The following is an 18,812-nucleotide window of genomic DNA, read 5'->3' on the forward strand; positions in this document are numbered from 1 at the left end:
CTAAGGTTTAATCATTTTTTTCTCATTATTTTTTAAAGCACTTTCTATTCCAGCTTTGTTTTTCATCTCCACATAGACACACACACATACTAAAAAGTTTTGTAGAATCAATAATATAATCAATATTTTAAATTTAAGATGTAGCAGCTTTTTTTTGACCATCCAACTTCAAGATTTAATGTTTTTTGTATTAAACCACCTTTTTATGGCAGTCACTGCCCTCACCACCAAAATGACAGGTGTTCATGTAGCTGTTACATTTTAGCTGTGCAATTACACACTAATGTGTAAATTATTTATATTTCACTCACAGTATCTCACTGTTATTGACTCCAGGGCTCTTCAGGCTGAAGGTGGTGGTGGTGCCTACCTGGAAGGTTGTGGGCAGCTTCTGGATCTCAGACACCAAAGTACCGCACAGGAAGCAACATTTCAAACAATGACCACTATTAGACCCCCAGTGTTGACACATATTCTGAATTATGTGAATAAGTGCATGTAAAATCTTCCTGGTGGGCTGGGAGTCATCACCATGGTAGCTGAGAAAATGTTGAGAGAATCTTTCTGCAGCTATTCCTAAACCTAACCAAGCAGTGTCCGAACCAAACAGCACCAGTACAATAGACTTTTTAAAGAACTTTATCAATATTGGCTACAATATTTCACAACTCATGGTGGAACTTGTGGATCTGTACAGCATGGAGGTGTTGAGGTGGAGGTGGGGATGAGTGGCAGTTGCTAACATGCAGACAGAGTCAGAGACAACAGCACCATCTACAGTCACATCACTGCAAAGTCTGAAAACTCCACAGAATAAAAACTAAAATATTAATATAAAATATGAGTCACAGTCCTGCAGTCAGAGAAGCAAGGTCCAGTTTTGCATTAAATGTTACTCACTCGTTTGGTATTTACGCTCTTACAACATGTTTGAGAGAGTGGTCGGCCTTCTCCTTGATCATCTGACCAGTCGAGCTCTTTGCCTCCATCCAAGGTAACATGCGGCGCCTCTGCTTTGACTGGGCTTTGATGTATCCGGGTGCAGCTAACAAGTCATTCGTCTGTGAAGTGTATTAGCTGGAAATTGAGCCTTTTGATCTTTTCCCTCTTTAATTTAACCTTGTTCGTAGCCAGAGGCTTTGTCTGGAAGCTGAGTGCTTTCATAGTCTTTGCATGTAATTGAAAGTGTTGGGCTTAAACACTACAGTATCTGGAGTGTTGAACAGCAATGGGATGTTTCACATATGTAAATTTTTTAAATGCAAGTTGTGTTATTGTCTGCATAATGCATAATTTATGTATGTATGTATGTATTTATTTATTTAGCTATCCATTCATTCCAAGTTTTTCAAATAGATAATTAGTGAGTTTTGTGGTCACTGGAAAAAAAGTGCCTAATTATTATTATTTTATTATTTATTTTATCAGAGATGGTGTTTTTGTATATCGGATAGTTAGCTTTTTCTCTCTCTGATATTTATTTCAATTGTAATAATCCTCTACTGCCGTGATCTGGACAAGATAGCATGCTAAATCAAAAACAGCCAACATACTAACTGCACATTAGCCGCTTAGCAATAAACTGTGGGGATGCTAACATGTAGCTCAGGTGCAGAATGGCTTCTTATTTTCCAGCCTCTGATCCACTGTGATTGATCACATGCAAAGTCTCACTCATATAAAATGTTCGGATGTTCAATCAGTCTGAGATCTGAGAGATGGTTGCTCTGATTAACGATGACGGTCAGAAGGTCACATGAACAAAGTTACAGTCACTGCGCCTCTGAAAGTTCTGGATACTGGACAGAATCAGCCTGCATTACACTAACAACAGCCAGAACCAGTAATATAGCGGAGCTGTTTTCAACATCTTACCAGACCACAGTACAAATATCTGTACACTTCCTTTATATGGCCTTTCTGACAGTTACATTGTTTATGAGCTATTTTCCTTATAATAAAATAATTCAGCTGCATCAAGCTGCTTTGAGTCTATAGTCGTCTCTGATGGAAAAACCCTGTCCCTGCCTGTCTCTATAGCAGGAGAACATCCAGGCTGTTTTGTAACATTTCTACTGGTATGTCCCCCATGACTCCAATTTGCTAATTGCTTACTTCATGTCTGAAATAACGCTGGCTCCATACAAAGACAGCCATTGATGACACAGAGACGCACTTCTGCAAAACCTTCTGCAGACGGCTGCGTCTCTCAAACAGCGGAGTCTGTAAAGAGAGGACGCACATCTGGACCAGGTGGACCCACAGGTGAGACATACACAGATCCTTAATCCTACCTGTGGGGGACATTGTCTTTTTGTGTGTGTAGTAATTGTGTTAAGTTTCATGCTCATATCGATCACGTCCATCTGCAGGTAGCAGAGGCCTGTCTTTACCATGAAGTCGTCTCTTGTTTTCCTTCTTGCACTCGTCCTCCCTGCAGTCAGGGCTCAGGTTCCCCACTGGGGCCCATGTCCAGAACCAGCAGTCCAGTCCAGCTTCACTCTCAAACAGGTACCGGTTTATGTGTAAATGGTAAATAGGTTAAAAAGGATGGTTTTGTCAAGTTGTTGCTAAATTTAACTGTTATATGTTTTACAGCTTCAGGAAATGTAGTAAAGAAAAATATTTCTGTTATTTCATGTAGAGGGTCTGTTGTATATATTTTAAGTATATTATATCTGCTCACACACATGTAATTTGTTTTTGCATGTGTGTTCACTCTCACAGTTCATGGGGAGATGGTTTGAAATTGCCAAACTGCCAGCCCAGTTTGAGAAGGGACGCTGCATTGAAACCAATTTCACTCTAAAGACAGACAACTCCATTCGAGTGGTCAGCTCGGAAATTCTGTGAGTCCTGTGTGAAAATATTTTTAAGTAAAATGTGGAGGGAGGATGTGATACCTGCCTTTTTATTCTAATGTGACATTTGTCTGCCTGAAAATAACACAGGAAAGGAGAGCTGAGGAAAATTGAGGGGACCGGTGTGATAGAGGACATGAAGAACCCGGCTAAGATGGGAATCAGTTATTCCTATGGTGTGTGACTGTTGTGTGTTAATCTGTGGTGTGTGGATGTTGTGTGTTAATCTTGTGGTGTGTGGATGTAATTTCTGCCTTTTGCTCCATGACTCTCACAACTTGTCTTCCTGTGTGCTCGCTGCAGTCCTTCCCTACTCGCCTTACTGGATCCTGTCCACTGACTATGTGAACTCAGCCCTGGTGTATTCCTGCACTGACGTGCTCAGGCTTTTCCACGTTGACTTTGCCTGGATCCTGAGCCGAACACGGACCCTGCCAGACGCCACCATTGAGAAAGCCAGGGAGGTCTTCACCAGTAACAACATTGACGTGAGCAGGATGATTCCCAGCAGGCAGCAGGGCTGTGACAAAACCCTCTGAGGGGGCAGAAAAAATACAACACAAGAGGGTGCTGTTGTCAACAGAAATGGGGATAAAATGATTTGAGTGTTTGTTCCTGAAGAATCTTTGACTAATAGCAGTGATTGTAACCTAGAGTTTAAAGATAATTTTGTTGTGTGTGGACGTTTTCCTGCTATTATATAAAAATAAATGTTTACAGCACTGTAACTGCTGACACATTTTAATAAGCAGTTTAATGTGATGATGTTCAGCTGATACAACACTGGTTATGATATCAGCTGAGAGGAATCCTGTTAGCTGTGTTGTGTTATCTGTGTGTTTATCTGCAGTGCACAGCAGAAGAAATATATTGGAATCAAATGATACTGACAGCCTAAATATTTATTACTAAACTGGAAACATAAAGGATCTAATTAGACTTAATAAAATCAGAGAAACTTATTTCATGTGATCTTGTTGGTTCCTTTCTAACGTAAACATTGGATAGATACTTTATTGATTCCCAAGGGAAATTCAGGTATTAGGTTGCAGTACAGTGCAGTACTTAATTTATTAAAATGAATGTATTTTAAATAGATGATCTGCCTTGAAGTTTAGACGTTTCTGTTTGACACTGTTCCTCCATTCCTCCGTGCTTGACGTGGAACCTTTAATGCCTGACTGGATTTTCACGCCGGATTTATTTTTAGCTTGCACTTCGTTAGATTAGTTGATTTGCTCAAGTATCTAGTCTTCTGTTCCCTGGATTAAAATATATAGAATAGACGTCGTGTTCGTATTTACATGCGCCACAAAATAATGCGGTAACCTTCGCTTACTAGCATAGTAATTTTATACTGACTTTGTCGTTGCCGCTTTAACTAGCATACATGCTAGCAACCGAATGAACGGTGATGCGTTCAGGGAACTGTTGTACGCGCTGAAGTCCATTTAAACGGTGATGCGTTCATGTTCCTTCATAGTAGTATCTACAGTGGAGGAGACGGGGGTATGTCCAAGAAGTCGCACCGTCGAGGACAAGTTGAGCAGTAAATGGTATGCTAATGCTTTTAATGTTTATTTTTTATTTACATACTCTAGTAAAGTGGTTCCCAACGTAGGGGTTAGACACTTTAACGTTCAGTTGCAATAGCACCAACCGCACTTGTGTATTATTTCCTTTCACAGCAGTACACATCTCCACACATGAACACACTCATTCTGAATGATCTAGATGTTTGATTTTACTGACAATAGCTTTTCTTCCTTATACTGCTCTCACCAGAGCCTGTGCACTTGTTTTTTTTTTTTTTGGTCCCATCTTCTTGTAATACTTGACTCCTTCCTTGCAGTCTGGAGCAATTCTTGGCAGGAGCCACTAAAGAAATTGGCTGTCCTATAGCTGAAGGTGACAAGAACAGCCATGATTCTAAAGCATAAGTTAAATGACTTATGTTTAAAGCTATTAGTTATATCCAATTTATTTGGATCTGTGTGTATGCCAAAGATAGGTTTGACAAAGTGGGCTGGTGTGAAAAAGCTGCAAACTCAGCTCCCTCTCTTTTTATGTTACACATAGCTGACAGCTTCACTTGTGTCTAAATAATTGATCTCTTCTTTTGATTTAAAGGACAGAGTGTGGACTCACAAACGTGCAGGAGAGATTCCGGTAGTAAGGATGATTTTGCACATCTTCCTCTTAGATTTCACATCTAAAACAAACTGTACTAAGGATTCAGCATGGCACTATAGAGGCACTATCGAGGCACTGTCAGAGATTCTGCAGCTGCTGAAGGACTGGAGTGAAAGATGGTTTCCTGGCTGGTTTTATGAGCAAGTCAGTTGAGAACATACATATTCTATCAAATCCACAGTTTACTGTTGGTGTATTCTAATGTTGCATGCATGCATGTTTTGTATGGCATATGTAATGTACCTTAACTGAGAAGCCTGTTTATATAAGGTGCTGCCCAGCTAATATGCTGTTGTGTGGCTGTGCTGGCTTAAGGTTGTGTGTCTGAGCTGCATGTTGGTTGTCTGGCAGGCTGGGGGAAGCACAGGACTGCTAAAGGACGTGGCTGTCAATAAATAGGCGGTTTATAGGCTCTTCTTCTGTGGTAAATGTTTCTGCGTAGACATGCCATTCCCTGTGCCTTTAACAGGTAACGCCATAGCCATAACCACCTCAAACCATCATATTGGCAAACACTGCCCCATTACCCTACCACAGTAATCTGCTTAAAAAAATCACAGTTGCCAAAAATGTACCTAATGTTTATTTAGCAAAGCTGCAGTAGTACTTGCAAGTAAACAAAAGTATCAGATGTAGTAAAAGCTTCTTTACATAACAATAATGTGTATTTATATGTAGATATGGCAGCTGCCTACACACAGCTTTTCTACTACTACTTTCTACTACTGATTTTGTCTGAATTACTGGCCTAGCTATATAGCTACAGGCACCACTATCTTTGTGCATTATCCATATTTACGCAATCAATATTTATTTTATGCAGCTCCCAGAGGAACAATAGAAAACCAAAACATATTTTCTGTGTAAGTCAGATAGCACTGTAGAAAAATCTTTAATCTCAAGCATACAGTTGGCGTTAAGTGCAGAGTACTAAACAGCATCAAATAAATGGTACAGAAACAATTCTTTATGCAGTTAATGCAGTACAGTTGTATATAAACCATTCTAAAGATACTCTGATACATAGCATGTATTTGGCCAAGACTCATTTGCAGTTTGTGTCATGTTAGATGAATATTTGCTCCAGCCAACAACTGCACAAAAGCAGCAACACATTCAGAGTGTGTCCTGTATTTTAACAGTCTTGAGTCTCACTCTGGCTACTGTTGTCTGTCTTCTGGGCAGGGATTGACACTGAATGCCTCGGAGAAGGTAATTGATGCGGAGATATGCAGCAGGAGAAGGGGTTGGTCCACATACAGAAATGCTATAGACTTGATCCTAACACACAGCAGCTGACCGACATTTATTAAACTCCACACACCTACACCAGCCGTTACTGTAATGATTCTTTTAAAGCATTTTACAAATGCAAGTTATCTTTTCCGGTGAGGTAATTTGAAGTGAGGAGGAGTCTGTCATCCTCCAATAGGAAGTTGTCTGTCAGGGCAGATTGAATCTATTAGCCTGTGATGTTATTTCACCCCTGGGCGTCAAAAGCGCTGCTGGTTCCTCAGCAGGAAACCTTTTTACCAGCCTCAAAACATTCCTTGTGCCCGCCCACCTTTTACAAACTGTTTTTTATAATGTAGTGTGATCTCTGTCCCGAGGCGCTGCTACATCAAACGGCCACGACTTCATGCCATATGCGACACAGATTCCACGCAGACTTCTCAGCGGGAGCTCTGTGGAGGTACTTTTGTATGAGGCTCATTTAGGATGGCAGGCCCTTATTCCCCCTCTGATAGAGATGTGCAGCACTTAACTGTCCCCAGGCCTGTTGAAGCAGCTCCCATTCCACTGGCCTACATTTTAAAAGGGATTTTAAACGTTTATTTATTTAAACAATCGCTGCCGATTGACTCCATTCGCTTACAGTCACAGAAGTAAACCTGTTTTCACAGGTCATGCTCATTTATATTATTGTGCAGGAAAATCCAGGCAGAATAACTTTATTGTGGTGTGATTAATTCCAGCTCTGAAGCTTTAAAAGGCTTTTGAATCATTAGGCCAGTTTAAAACAGCCATAGAGAGATTTAACTATGAGTTAAAAGATAATTAATCCCTTTGGACATTATTGTACAGTGAGCTGCCAAATAAACCCATATTATTACTTTAATTTCTTATATTTTTAGCACCATTTTATGTTTAGAATCATAGAATCAAACACCTGCTGTTAATCCACCATGCTTGTATATTTCTGTCCACATAGTTTTGTCTGTCAGAAGCGACCTGTGGTCCTGGCGGTTACAACATGATGACAGGAATTCAGCCGTCCTTCATTTTAGGGCCAGTGTTTTGTCCTGTTTGCCAACGCTTCTATTAGGTTTAACATATTGTTTTTCTGTCATGTGCAAGTCTGAGATTTTCTGTTTCGTGCTTTTGATGACACGTTTGAAAACAGCACTTTGTGCATAAATAGAAGGAGATTCTTGTGTACAGTCTGCACACAATGTTTGTAGACTAAACACAGACTGTATAAATGCAAGTAAACAAACTCTTTGCACGGCTCCACCGATCCGAGGGTTTAGAGCAGAGGTCACGGTAACAGTGTTTTGCCAGATTTTTGTTCAGTATTTTCAATTTTCTATCATTTTAAAGATAAAACGTATAACAAACATTTATTTATTGATAATAAATGTATCTTATATAATGTTTATATCACTGCTTCGGGCAGCTTTCTAATTTTCCAAGATGTTAGACTTCTACAAAGGAAGGATCCATATGCTCTGCCACAACTAGGATTAAGGCAGATGCTATCATTTATTTGTGTGTGAGAGTCTGAGAGTGGCATAAATATCCTCATCAGAGGGTGAGCGTGAGATTCGTCCACAAGGCCACTCGCTGAAAGGTGTGCCAGAAAAACACACAGCTGCTGACTGAGGTCACAACGACAGTGAGATTGTCTGTGCAAATTGTTGTAAAAAGAAAATGCTCAGGAACATTATCCAGACTTCAGAACTCAAGTGTGTGTATCCATGAAGACTGTAGGGTTCTGTCGATGCCAGTTTACTGCACTAATAGATCCTCACAGCCCCAAAAGTCATGTTGATCTTGTTGTGTTTCACCTTCAGTCTAAATAGCCAAAACCATACTCGGTTTACTATCACATAGGACTATCAAGACCTTACATAGACTGTATGTGAAGTCGAAACCAGAAAACATGTGGTGCACTTCCTTGGAAAATGACAAATTGATGATGAGAATGTAGCAGCAGAGAACACAGAGAATATAAAACACCTACGTCTCTGAAGGCAATGCAGCGAAGCACTGCAGCACATTTAAAACATGAAAGGAAATGTAAGTGATGCAGAAGCAGCTAAAGCAAGAACATTCACTGAAAAATGAAAGCTTCTTCTCCTCAAGGCTGGATTTTAGCGAGCGTTAAATGTAGGCTGCTTGCAGAAACAGAGGATGTGGCGCATATTCCCTGTACGTGTTCATACAGTTCTCTGGCTGGCCTCTGACCTCACAAACTGTCAGACCCACAGGAAGGCTGCTCCACAGACCCCTCAGCCAAGTGCATTCACAGATCCTTTTGCTTTTATCATCCTGTGCCCCTGCCCCGTTGACCTGCCAACCTGTAAGAATGCTTTATGGGAGCATTCCTGGCCCTCAAAAGAGAATGGAGCCCTGGTTTTGTTCTGTTATGTAACGTTATGTGTAATGCTTGTGTTGTTCAGAATCAGAATCGTGTTTATTGCCATGTAAGTGAAGGGGGTTCACATTACTAGGAATTTGCCTTAGTGATTGGTGCATACAAAGAACATATAATAATAATTAACATGAAATAAGATAAAACTAAGATAAAATTAAGTAAATAAACTAAAGTAAGGCTAAATTTACATGACATGACAGACATACAATGAACAGAACACAAAATGAATGGCGGATGAAATGGTAAACACAGACCCTTAAATGAACAAATGGAACAGTGTAATAATGTAGTAATGTAACAGGTACCACATGGGTCGGTGAGGTGGTACTAGTGTGCAAGTAGTGCAAGATGGTGTAAACAGTGCAAATAGTCATCATTGTGCAGTGACTAAAGTGTCCTTGTGAAGTGACAGTGCAGAGCAGTGCATTAATCACAGATTTCGAGGACCTGCTTTGATGATGGCATCCAGTGACACTAACATGTCTTCTGAGGTATGACAGATCATATCTGCACCCACATTTTTTTTTGTGGAAAGCAAACCACCCATTTACTGTCTAATGACATATAATTTCCTTTCATAGTTGTCATAGTTTCAGGTTTTTAAAAAACGTGCCCCCCCTCCCTCCAGATGTTGTGAAATTCTTAAGCTCCTGGGGATGTGCTGTGTTGAAATTATGAGCTTGTGTGGTGCTTGTGTCTTTGAGTACTTCTGAACTGGATTGCAGGTTTCAGTGCGGCGGAGAACACCTGTTAGCAGCGTAATTATACATATGCTGGGCAGAGGCTCTGCATGCTGACGCCCCCGAACATGCTGCAGATGGCACGTGATAAATGATGGTCTGCTAAAATGGCTTGAATTATATCTGTGTGTTTAGTTTTATATCTGCTGTGCCCCCTGGTACAGTTATGCTGACTATATGAGGGAAAGAGTTCCAGTCTTATTTAAAAGGTCTTTGCACAGAACAACCCTTTGATCCTGTTGTAAATATGATCACATTTACACTATTAGCTCTTCTCGTTCAGTTCGTTTCTCCTTAAAAAGTTATTGATAATTGTTTTATCAATGCTTTTACCAGCATTAAAATGTGCAGAATCTAAACACTGAAGACGCTGGAGCTTCAGGCAGTACTCACAACACATGTAATAAACTCCAATACTGCATCTGATGATGGCAGTGAAACCGGAGAAGAAGTTTATAAACAGAAACTGATTCTTAGCGAGGATACAGGAACGTTTTCAGATATAATTGTGTCGGTGCATCTAGAGCCATCAGCCCACAGGTAACCAGCACACAGACTGCTGCGTGTCTGAGGATTACATCATAACAGCCAGAGAGGAAAAACACCTTAAAATGTGTTTGGCACAGAACACTTCAACACTTCTTTACCGCTGCAGAAATGTATTTTTTATACTCAACCTGAATTATTTGTGAAGGTGTCATGTGGATTTTATCATCTCCTCAATTTGCTGTGTAAATAGAGACCCCCGTTAGAACGAGATCCAATGTGGACGCAGATCCGAAGGTCAGTTATAGTTCCAGTGTCGTGCAAAAGCATGTTGGCATTTTATTATATTCATCACAACCTGATAAGAAGCTTCAGAAGAACACAGAATGCAATCTGCAAAGCCTGTGCTGTCCTAATTATATACAGGTCAATAGCATTAATTACAAACACTCACTTTTGATTCCTGAAAATATGAATAAAGAATCTGGGCCACTTACAAAGAAGGAAATTATCGACTTGGTGATTTGTAAAACCGTATAAAATGTGCAGCACAATGTGAATTATATAATCTGAATTACAGTAGGAAGATGGAGAAGTGACAGCTGAGCACAGCAGCACCATGTCAAAGTCCATTGTTTAGTGATCAGTCAATGGCTGTTGAGCTATTTCCAACTATAATGGATCAATTTAGAACTAATTTATCCATTGTTCTCAATTCTCAAAAAAGTTCTGTTTGTGAACATACATGTTTCACTAAAAGCTTCAGAGCTCCAGGGAGCATGTTGATCATCTTAAAACGTGACTGAAGTACACCCAGAAAAGTTTCTGGCAGGCTTTACCATTGAACAGGGGCCTGTGTTTTTTATGGGCTTTTCTTTCACAAGTAGCCTGTGTACTCTTTATGGGTTTTTTCCTTTGCCAACATTTCTCTGTTACGTCGGTGTAAATTTACCGTGTACAGCAAAAGACCGATGTCTCCCAGTGGCAGTTCTGTTATTTGAAGCTGAAGAAGACAACAATTTGTCTCCAACTGTGGCACCCATGGTAATTCAGAAATGTGTAAATTGCAGGGACGACAGCCAAGCCTGAGTCATCTGTCAGGCAAGAGAGGCACGTGTCCTCTGAGACAAAGTTACTATAAAAACGCAGCAATCAGGGTCTGACTGGGTATGGGTATGGTAGTATTTTATTTTTGTATGTGTTATTTTAATGAAACCACTGGAGTCACAGAGAAGAGTAAAATGCATCCATATTTTGGGTCAACTCTAACACCAATGGTTGTTACCACAAATAAACATGAGTTGAAATAGCTAAATCACAAATAGGAGTTGACATGGTTAGCTGAAAGTAACCGTCGTGGATAGATGATGGCCTAACGTCAGCAGTTTGAAACCTCTTGTATTGGTAGGCTGTATGTTGTTGTATGTTTTGCCGTTTCCATAGCTCCCACATACAGTATACAGACGCTCTTCCACTTCCACAGTTTGCCAGCTGTGCATACTACGTGGCACAGTCCACACATCAGGATCCTGCACCAAACAAACAGAGCTGTTGGCATGCTGGTCCTGATGGCTCTGCCTTCTGCAGCGGCAGCAGTTTGCTTCATTGCTTCATTCTCTATGTGAGACGTGCTTCTAATGACAGCTTCCGTCATGTTTTATGAAAAATATGCAGTAAGGGAAAAAAAAGCCTTTTCAAGGGGCAGCTCATAGATGTGCGTGTACGGCTTTTGTCTGGTCAGTGAGATTTAAAATCCTATTATGAGTTGGCTGAAGGACTCTGAGGTTTGTTTCCTGTCTCCTGTGGTATGAAAGAGCTGAGTAATAAAGGATCTGGCTGCAGACTTTTGACTCCAGGTTTTTTTTTTACTGAAACGTTGCATCAGTGAAGTGAAATGAGTCGAGTTTCTGTCATCCTGGACAATATCGCTCACACATTTGTCGATACAGTGATGCAACATAGCAGCCATGTCAGAAATATTTATTCAGCACAGTCAATTTCAGCCGACAGGTGGTGAAGGAAAATATGAAGCACTAGAATAAACACAAAAGTCTGGAACCTTTAGTTACTTTGCAGCAGTAAAGATATTATTTAGTGTGGATCTGTTGGAAAGTACCAAGAAGACCAGCTCTACAGCACCTAGAGTGGTGTCAGCACCACCTGTGTGACTGTTGTAAGGAGTCAAACATACAGTCTGTACAGGAGTAAGCCTACTGAGACGTGTATGTTCAAATTTTAAGTGTCAAAATCTGCTATTGGCTCAGATAAAATGTCACCTCGTATCATGACCCCAAATTCCAAACCTGTGAGGAAAGAATCTCGGCTCTAAATGGCGTCCTGTTCAAGGTTCTGCTCTGAGAGCAGCCGTGCTGCTCACCTTTCCTAATTACAGGCCCACTATTGGTTGGATGGCTGCGCACACAGTAGCCAATCATGCAGCGCCTAACAGCACACTGGTGGGGTACGACATGCCTTTTTGTTTTTAATGATCAAGGAGGCTGCTTAAAAATGTTTCCCTCTGTGTGTATCTCATACAGGGGAGCAGAAGAGTAGAGAGGGTTCACACAGCCCCGACAGCCAGAGAGCAGCAGCCTCCCCCCTCAACAGAACTGCTGGATCCAGAGGTGGCCACAGCTTCAGCACCTTCGCAGGTAAGATGGTGATGCCACATTTTTTTAGTGTGACTGTCTGCGATGTGACCTGCTTCATCTTTGTGTCAAACTTTCAGAACAGATTTAGAAGCCAGAGTGAAACTTTGGAAGAAAATCTGTCTTTGTGAGCAGTAATTCAACATCCATTCATGCCGCCACAGAAAAGAACATCTCAGGCTCTGGGTGGTTTGATTGTTGACTTCAGTCGCTTTATTTCGTATTACGATATTCAGAAAAGAACCCTTATTTTTTCTCAGTAATCCCTAAAAAACTCTTATTACAGCCCGTCCTCAATCCTCTCTATTGTTTTGCCGCCAGCCACTTAAACAAAAGCCTTTTTCTGTGTTCTTAGTGCATTGTCTTCTAACAGTTAGCTCAATAAGTCACCACAAAAACCAACGAGACAGAGGGATCAAATCCAAGTCTAGTTGTATTGTGATCTTACAGCAGACTGCCAGAAGTTCGTGCTGCAGATAACACGGTCTGTTCTCTGTTCCATCAGGAAGAACATAGAACAGAAAATGGCACGTGTTGGACGTCCAGCGCTTTCCCTCATCCACACAGGGCTGCTGGTAGCCATCGTTTTATTACCAGGTGAGGTTAAAATGTAAAACTTTACTGATGTCAATGGGCTTTACTGCTCTTGGAAATAAGAAAACAAAGAGATGTGATGTGTTTGGTGTCCTCACAATGTTTCTGGCAGCGTGATGATTTTAGATTTAACATTTTTGACCCATGAAAACAAATCACTACATGTCACATGTTAATGTTCATTTCAAACATCGAAACCAAGATGTGTTTTACCCTTTTGTTTTCATTTAACTGACAGTTAAAGATACTGATTACACGCCCAGTTTCGTATTACTTTCATCACTTTTATTATATAGCGATGAACTGATTTATAATCATGTTACACACAGTTTTGGGATGGTTTAGTGTTGTGTTGGCTAATGGCAGTCTAAGTCAGATAATCATATTTTGGATTCTTAGAATTTGTTCTTTTAATTTTTGAAAATGTTGGCTTTGCAAGTACAAAAAGAACAAATCAAAACAAGCACACATCAGAACCAGTCTAGCATTTGTATTTGCAGTATTGAATCTTCTTCTTCTTGGATTCAGTTTAGAATGAATTAATATAGAGGTATTTAGACGAAGCTACAGTCCAGCCACTAATCTGTGCCACAGAATTATTCAGACACCATTACCCTTGTCTCTTTAGCATTAATATAGCATTTCATTATAAAGTCTTTTAGTGCCACCAAACACTTCTGGTCTCATAAAATCACATCTATCCCTGCTCCTCGGAGAGATTTTCCACATTAATACATGAGAAGGACCTGAAGTTTCTGCAATAATCAGCTGACTGGGCTGTTTTCTCCTAGTCATAAACCTCTGCAGGGAGCAGAAGACACTCAGACACGTCCTCTCCCTCCCACCACTCACTTTTACAGTGTTTCAGTAATTGGTTTGTGTGGGGGCCCACTCTTTGTAGTTTTACTGCGTAACTTTAAGGAGGCCCCCAGTAGTTGCATAAACTTTGACGGACTGGTTCAAAGCTAAACATAAACGTGGGGCTTTGCAGGGAGGTGGAGGAATGGGGAGTCGGCGGGTTTAATCTGTAGGATGTAGCCTGTGCCGGGGCGCCAGAAGCCCCAGCACCTGCCGCGTTTCAGCCAGGGGCTTATTAGCGGGTCAGCGTTTTTCTCCTGATGTTAAGAAAAAGCTCAACATCTGGTTCCAGTCAGTGAATGTCCCCGCTGCTGCTAATGTGGCTGCTGTTTGTGTTTCACAGACTTTCTGGGGGCCGTTCCAGTGGAGCAGCACAAGCAGGAGGAAGGTGAAGGAATGTGACGTGGTGTAGCTCTAACATCAGCAGCCTCAGACACTGATACATGCTGCGTTATTCCTTTCCCCTGGTCCGCCAGTTAGCATCACAATAGTTGGTTTACAATAACACAACACTGTCTGAAGTGTGTGTTAAGCAAATAAACTGTCAATGCAAACAACTCCTAATTAGACAGAGAGAGAGATAGATAGATACTTTATTGATCCCCGAGGGGAAATTCAGGCATCCAGTAGCAACAACATAGGAACAGAATGTATGTTCAGGATGGAGTAATTGCAGGTAATTATAATATTGTAAGTTAGTCTGCTGTGCAAACAGCTGCAAGCTGCACCAACATAACCTTATATAAACGGCAAATTAACAATTTAATTAGCTTTGTTGTGTTTTCAGTAATTTGTGAGATTCAGACATCTTACTGCCAGACTTCATATTCACACAGAAAAGGTGTAATTTTCAAAATGGAGTAAGAAGTAAAGCAAAATTAAATATTCATATACAAAGACTGTGTCTGTGTACTTGAGCACAATACCTAATTAATGTTTCTAATTATGCTGCATGTTTTGGAAAATCTTGTAAACCTTATTATATATTGTGAGATTATGACCTCTTCCTCGTCCCCTCAGTGGCTGCGGTGTCTGATGTGAAAGCCGAGGCCATGGCCAACCTGAAAAACCTGGTTCGTAACAGGAGAAGCGTCCCCGTCTGGGCTGTGCCTCAGCTCAAACGCGTGCCTGACTTCTGGGGATGGTACAAGTACTTCATGGACACCCACAACCAGGAGGGAGTGAGTCATGTCACCTTAATTATTTAGTTTCATCCAGTCATGATTATGAAACACGGCTTGTTTTTCCTTTAAAACATCGAGGCAACAATTTGCCTCAGTACTTTTCACTTTGCTTTTTTCTTCTTCTTTTTTTAATCAAATATGTATTTTTGATTCAAAGAAGATGTTGAAACATCTTCTGCTGGAAAGAGATTCAGACAGCTTTGATTCAGTTTTAACCGGTTTCCTTATCATCAGTCTAAAGGACAACAATGAAAGATTTGTATCTCAGATCATGCTTATATAAAATAATTAATATTCCAATACCTCTTTAATATGCTGAGATAGTGTTCGCTGCTCAGGGCCCATGAGAACTCTGTTGTTTTACAAGCTGAAGAAGAGCACGTATTCCTTCACAGAGGATTTGTGCTCATCTACCTTGAAGTATGTTTACGTGCACTTCAGTATCCCAAGTTTTGTCCTGTAGTCAGGATATGATTACCTGGATTAAACCCTATTGCTGTTTCTAAAACCACATATAAAGCCTCTTCAATGCGCTGACCATAACAAGGATACTAGACCACATGTAAACACACTCAGGACCAGGTGTTAATGTGGTTCTTCTTTGTCCTCAGGTGGAGGATCTTGACCGTCTGTACAGGGCCTTTCTGCAGAACAAGCACAGGTCAGAGGAAGGACCCAGCTTCAACCACTACCTCAAGCACCTCAGTGAAATCTACAAGACTTGTGCTGATTCTGATGACCCTGAGTGCATCGCCGAGTTCACCAGCAAGCCAAAGGCCGCCGTGGTGATGCCTGCCCACATCAAATCTGCTCCCGTCAGGATGTGCAACCCCTACGTCGACCCCTACTGCCTCTTTCCTCTTGTCCCCAATGCTCCCATCCCCAAACCAGAGCCTGAGCCAGCTCCAGTCAAGGTGCCAGCTCCTATTCTCTCTCCTTTCCTGCCCATGCCCCTCAAGAGCCCCACTGGTTTCTACTACTACGCCCCCGTCCTGGAACCCTTCCTGAGTGCTGAGCAGAGGGTCGAGCTGCTGAGGATCTGCAATGCTGAAGATGTAGAGTGTCTGCAGTACCACTTGAGAGCTGCCTATGGCTACCGCCCCGCCCCTGGCCCTTCTCCATCTTATGCTGCCCTCAAATGTGACCCCAAGGACCCTTACTGCATGCCCCTCCTGGTGCAGAAGGCCCCCACTGGCTTCTACCACCTGATGTACCCCAGCTGTGATCCGGCAGTCGATCCTCTGTGTGTAGCCAATGCTGCTGCTCCTGGTGCCTTGACTTCTGGGGAGGCCCCGAAAGAGCAGCAGTGCAACCCTCTGTTCGACGCTGGCTGCAACCCACTGACTGCCACAAAGATGTCTGGCCTCACCAAACCTGTCCTGGAGTACCCCCTCGGTGATGAGCCTGCACCTCCTGCTGCTCCTCTGTCCTGCGACCCTCGCACCGACCCCTTCTGCATTCTAGCAGCCGCCGCTGCCCTGCGCAGGCCCCCTCCGCAGATCCCCGAGCACCAGGTCTGAATTTGAAGTTCTGTCAGTAGGTTTGAATAGTTCTGTGTTTTGACTAATCCAGTGTAATCTTACACATTAAATGGTTTGTTTAACTGTCTATTACTTAACATTTGGCTTATTAAATACTGTAGTAAAAGGAAATAGGTGTTGAATAATCTTTTCACTTGTTATCTTTAATCTGCTTTGCATCAAACACCAATCAATCAATCAATCAACCAACCAGGTCCGCTACAAGCTTGGCGTCCCAGGCAAGACCAAGGAGGGCTACGACTGCTATGTGCACTATGACAAAGACTGCACTCCAGTCAAGTCTGGCTCTGTGGCCAAGGCCGACATCAAGGCTCCAGCCAAGCCTCTCTGCCACCCGTTTGACCCCAGTTGTGGCAAGTTTGCTTCACCTTCTGGTGTCGAAGCCCCAAAACCCGGCAAGGACGGCATAATCCTGCCCGATCCTGACTGCGACCCAGAGTTTGACTACAACTGCCGCCTGCGCCGTGCGGAGCCTGCTGCAGATGCTGCTGATGAGCCTGCTGCCGCTGAGGAAAAGGCTGCCGACGAGCCCGCCAAAGAGGCTGCTTCCCCACGCTTTGAAGATTTCCTCAGGGGTGTCATGAGGCAGCACAAATAGATTACAAAAATACATGAGTATATACCTGCCAGGAAATCTTTTGGAGTGCATTCTACAGTCCCTAATCTTTAAGGACTTCACGGACCACAGTATCAAGACCTCACATCAGCACCACATCACTCACAAAACAATGCAGCTTTTATTTCCCAGACAATCTGAAGGTTTTCTTCTGTTTTTAAAGGGAGAAACTACTAAAGCAACATTATGTGGATTAAACATCTCACGTTTGTATGTTTGTAGAAAATGTATGTATAGATGTGTGATAGAGTAGGGCTCAGATTTTCTCTCTGTTGTACATTCTTTTTATCCTGAATGTATTTAATGTTATTTTCCACAGTTCTGTAACTCTAAGCTTCATAATGCTTCATCTGTTTAGTTTTTAAATAAAAGAAACATTTACTGAATTTCTTTTCTAGAGTCTGAAGCATCAGCACACTGAGGTCAAAGATACATCTGCTCAGCCGCTAAAGAGAGACAATTACAGCCGACTCACACAATAGATAATGTGAAAGTTTGAAATCATCATCTGGAGGTAGTTTTCTCTGTGAATGTACACATAATTGCAGCCCCCAGCTGTTGCAGTTAGCATGCAGCTCATAGTTGTGCCAGCCTACATGCTGTTTATGTTCTGCCATTATCAAAATAGCTTATTGTTGTTGCTACATCTGCACAGTTTATTTTTATGCATAATCACCATAAATCCATGGTTTTGATAATAGTGTATCACACATTAGCAAAGACTCAAGCTTTTCATTGAAAATATAAATGGGATTTTTCCCAAAGAAATACAAGTTAGACAGTATAGTTTTGCAAATATGTATATTATTATGTATATTATTTTTTATACCAAGGGTTAAAGGTTGAGCTAAAGGGACAATGCAAAAAATAAACTAAACAGTGGAACTCTCTTTTTAGTGACATTAATTGGTGTAAAAGCGTGGCTTGTTCCTTTTAGGTTCTGTATTAGAAACAAAATCAGAAAGAGAAATTCACTGGAAAATCCTGCATAACCAATGCCCAACAAATTTATACTTGTTCATAACAAATACTCCTTTTGCAAAATTGAACAAGAAAGTATGACTCATCTTTTTTTATACCTGCTCTTTATATGTCACATTTTGAAAGGACTTTGAGAACTATATATTAAGTAAAAGTTCAAATGCGATCAAAATTATTGAGCAAAATGTCATCACGTATCTGTTTTTTATTTATTTATTTATATTTTTAAGTTATATCCTTTCCTCTTTCTATTAAAACTTCACATATGTAATATTATATCGTTGTTTGAATTGGCATGTCTGTCTGAATGTTTGTAGTTTTGGTCTCAATAAAGTTAAAATATGGTTAGCATGCTAAACAGATAGCTAGGTTGGTACTTTCCTATACTACCTCTTTTTTACCACAAGGCGGTCCAGTGAGCCGATATGGCCTCCAGTCTGCCCTCAGGCCAC

At 41.3% G+C, this 18,812-nt stretch overlaps 2 protein-coding genes across 2 annotated transcripts; both read left to right on the plus strand.

Annotated features, from left to right (window-relative positions):
• The first annotated feature begins 2,165 nt into the window (after positions 1-2,165).
• Positions 2,166-3,734, plus strand: apoda.1 (apolipoprotein Da, duplicate 1). The gene is made up of 5 exons (XM_028427972.1): positions 2,166-2,265; positions 2,373-2,511; positions 2,728-2,849; positions 2,952-3,037; positions 3,165-3,734. The coding sequence occupies exons 2-5, from the start codon at positions 2,395-2,397 to the stop codon at positions 3,398-3,400; spliced, it is 561 nt and encodes a 186-aa protein (XP_028283773.1). The 5' UTR covers positions 2,166-2,265; positions 2,373-2,394; the 3' UTR covers positions 3,401-3,734.
• A 621-nt stretch (positions 3,735-4,355) lies between these two features.
• and2 (actinodin2) lies at positions 4,356-17,361 on the plus strand. The gene is made up of 7 exons (XM_028427449.1): positions 4,356-4,417; positions 12,476-12,589; positions 13,092-13,183; positions 14,382-14,426; positions 15,059-15,219; positions 15,834-16,736; positions 16,957-17,361. Exons 3-7 carry the CDS (start codon positions 13,111-13,113, stop codon positions 17,359-17,361), a joined length of 1,587 nt encoding a protein of 528 aa, XP_028283250.1. The 5' UTR covers positions 4,356-4,417; positions 12,476-12,589; positions 13,092-13,110.
• Positions 17,362-18,812: the final 1,451 nt, after the last annotated feature.

Source organism: Parambassis ranga, chromosome 17 (genome assembly GCF_900634625.1).
Source record: "Parambassis ranga chromosome 17, fParRan2.1, whole genome shotgun sequence".
NCBI lineage: Eukaryota > Metazoa > Chordata > Actinopteri > Ambassidae > Parambassis > Parambassis ranga.

Bases quoted from the DNA above. Each gene is read 5' to 3' on its own strand.
- apoda.1 (XM_028427972.1), top strand. From the start codon at position 2,395: ATGAAGTCGTCTCTTGTTTTCCTTCTTGCACTCGTCCTCCCTGCAGTC. The intron at 2,850-2,951 runs GTGAGTCCTGTG...AAAATAACACAG, and splicing joins GTGGTCAGCTCGGAAATTCT to GAAAGGAGAGCTGAGGAAAA. The intron at 3,038-3,164 runs GTGTGTGACTGT...TGCTCGCTGCAG, and splicing joins GGGAATCAGTTATTCCTATG to TCCTTCCCTACTCGCCTTAC.
- and2 (XM_028427449.1), top strand. From the start codon at position 13,111: ATGGCACGTGTTGGACGTCCAGCGCTTTCCCTCATCCACACAGGGCTG. The intron at 13,184-14,381 runs GTGAGGTTAAAA...TGTGTTTCACAG, and splicing joins AGCCATCGTTTTATTACCAG to ACTTTCTGGGGGCCGTTCCA. The intron at 15,220-15,833 runs GTGAGTCATGTC...CTTTGTCCTCAG, and splicing joins ACACCCACAACCAGGAGGGA to GTGGAGGATCTTGACCGTCT.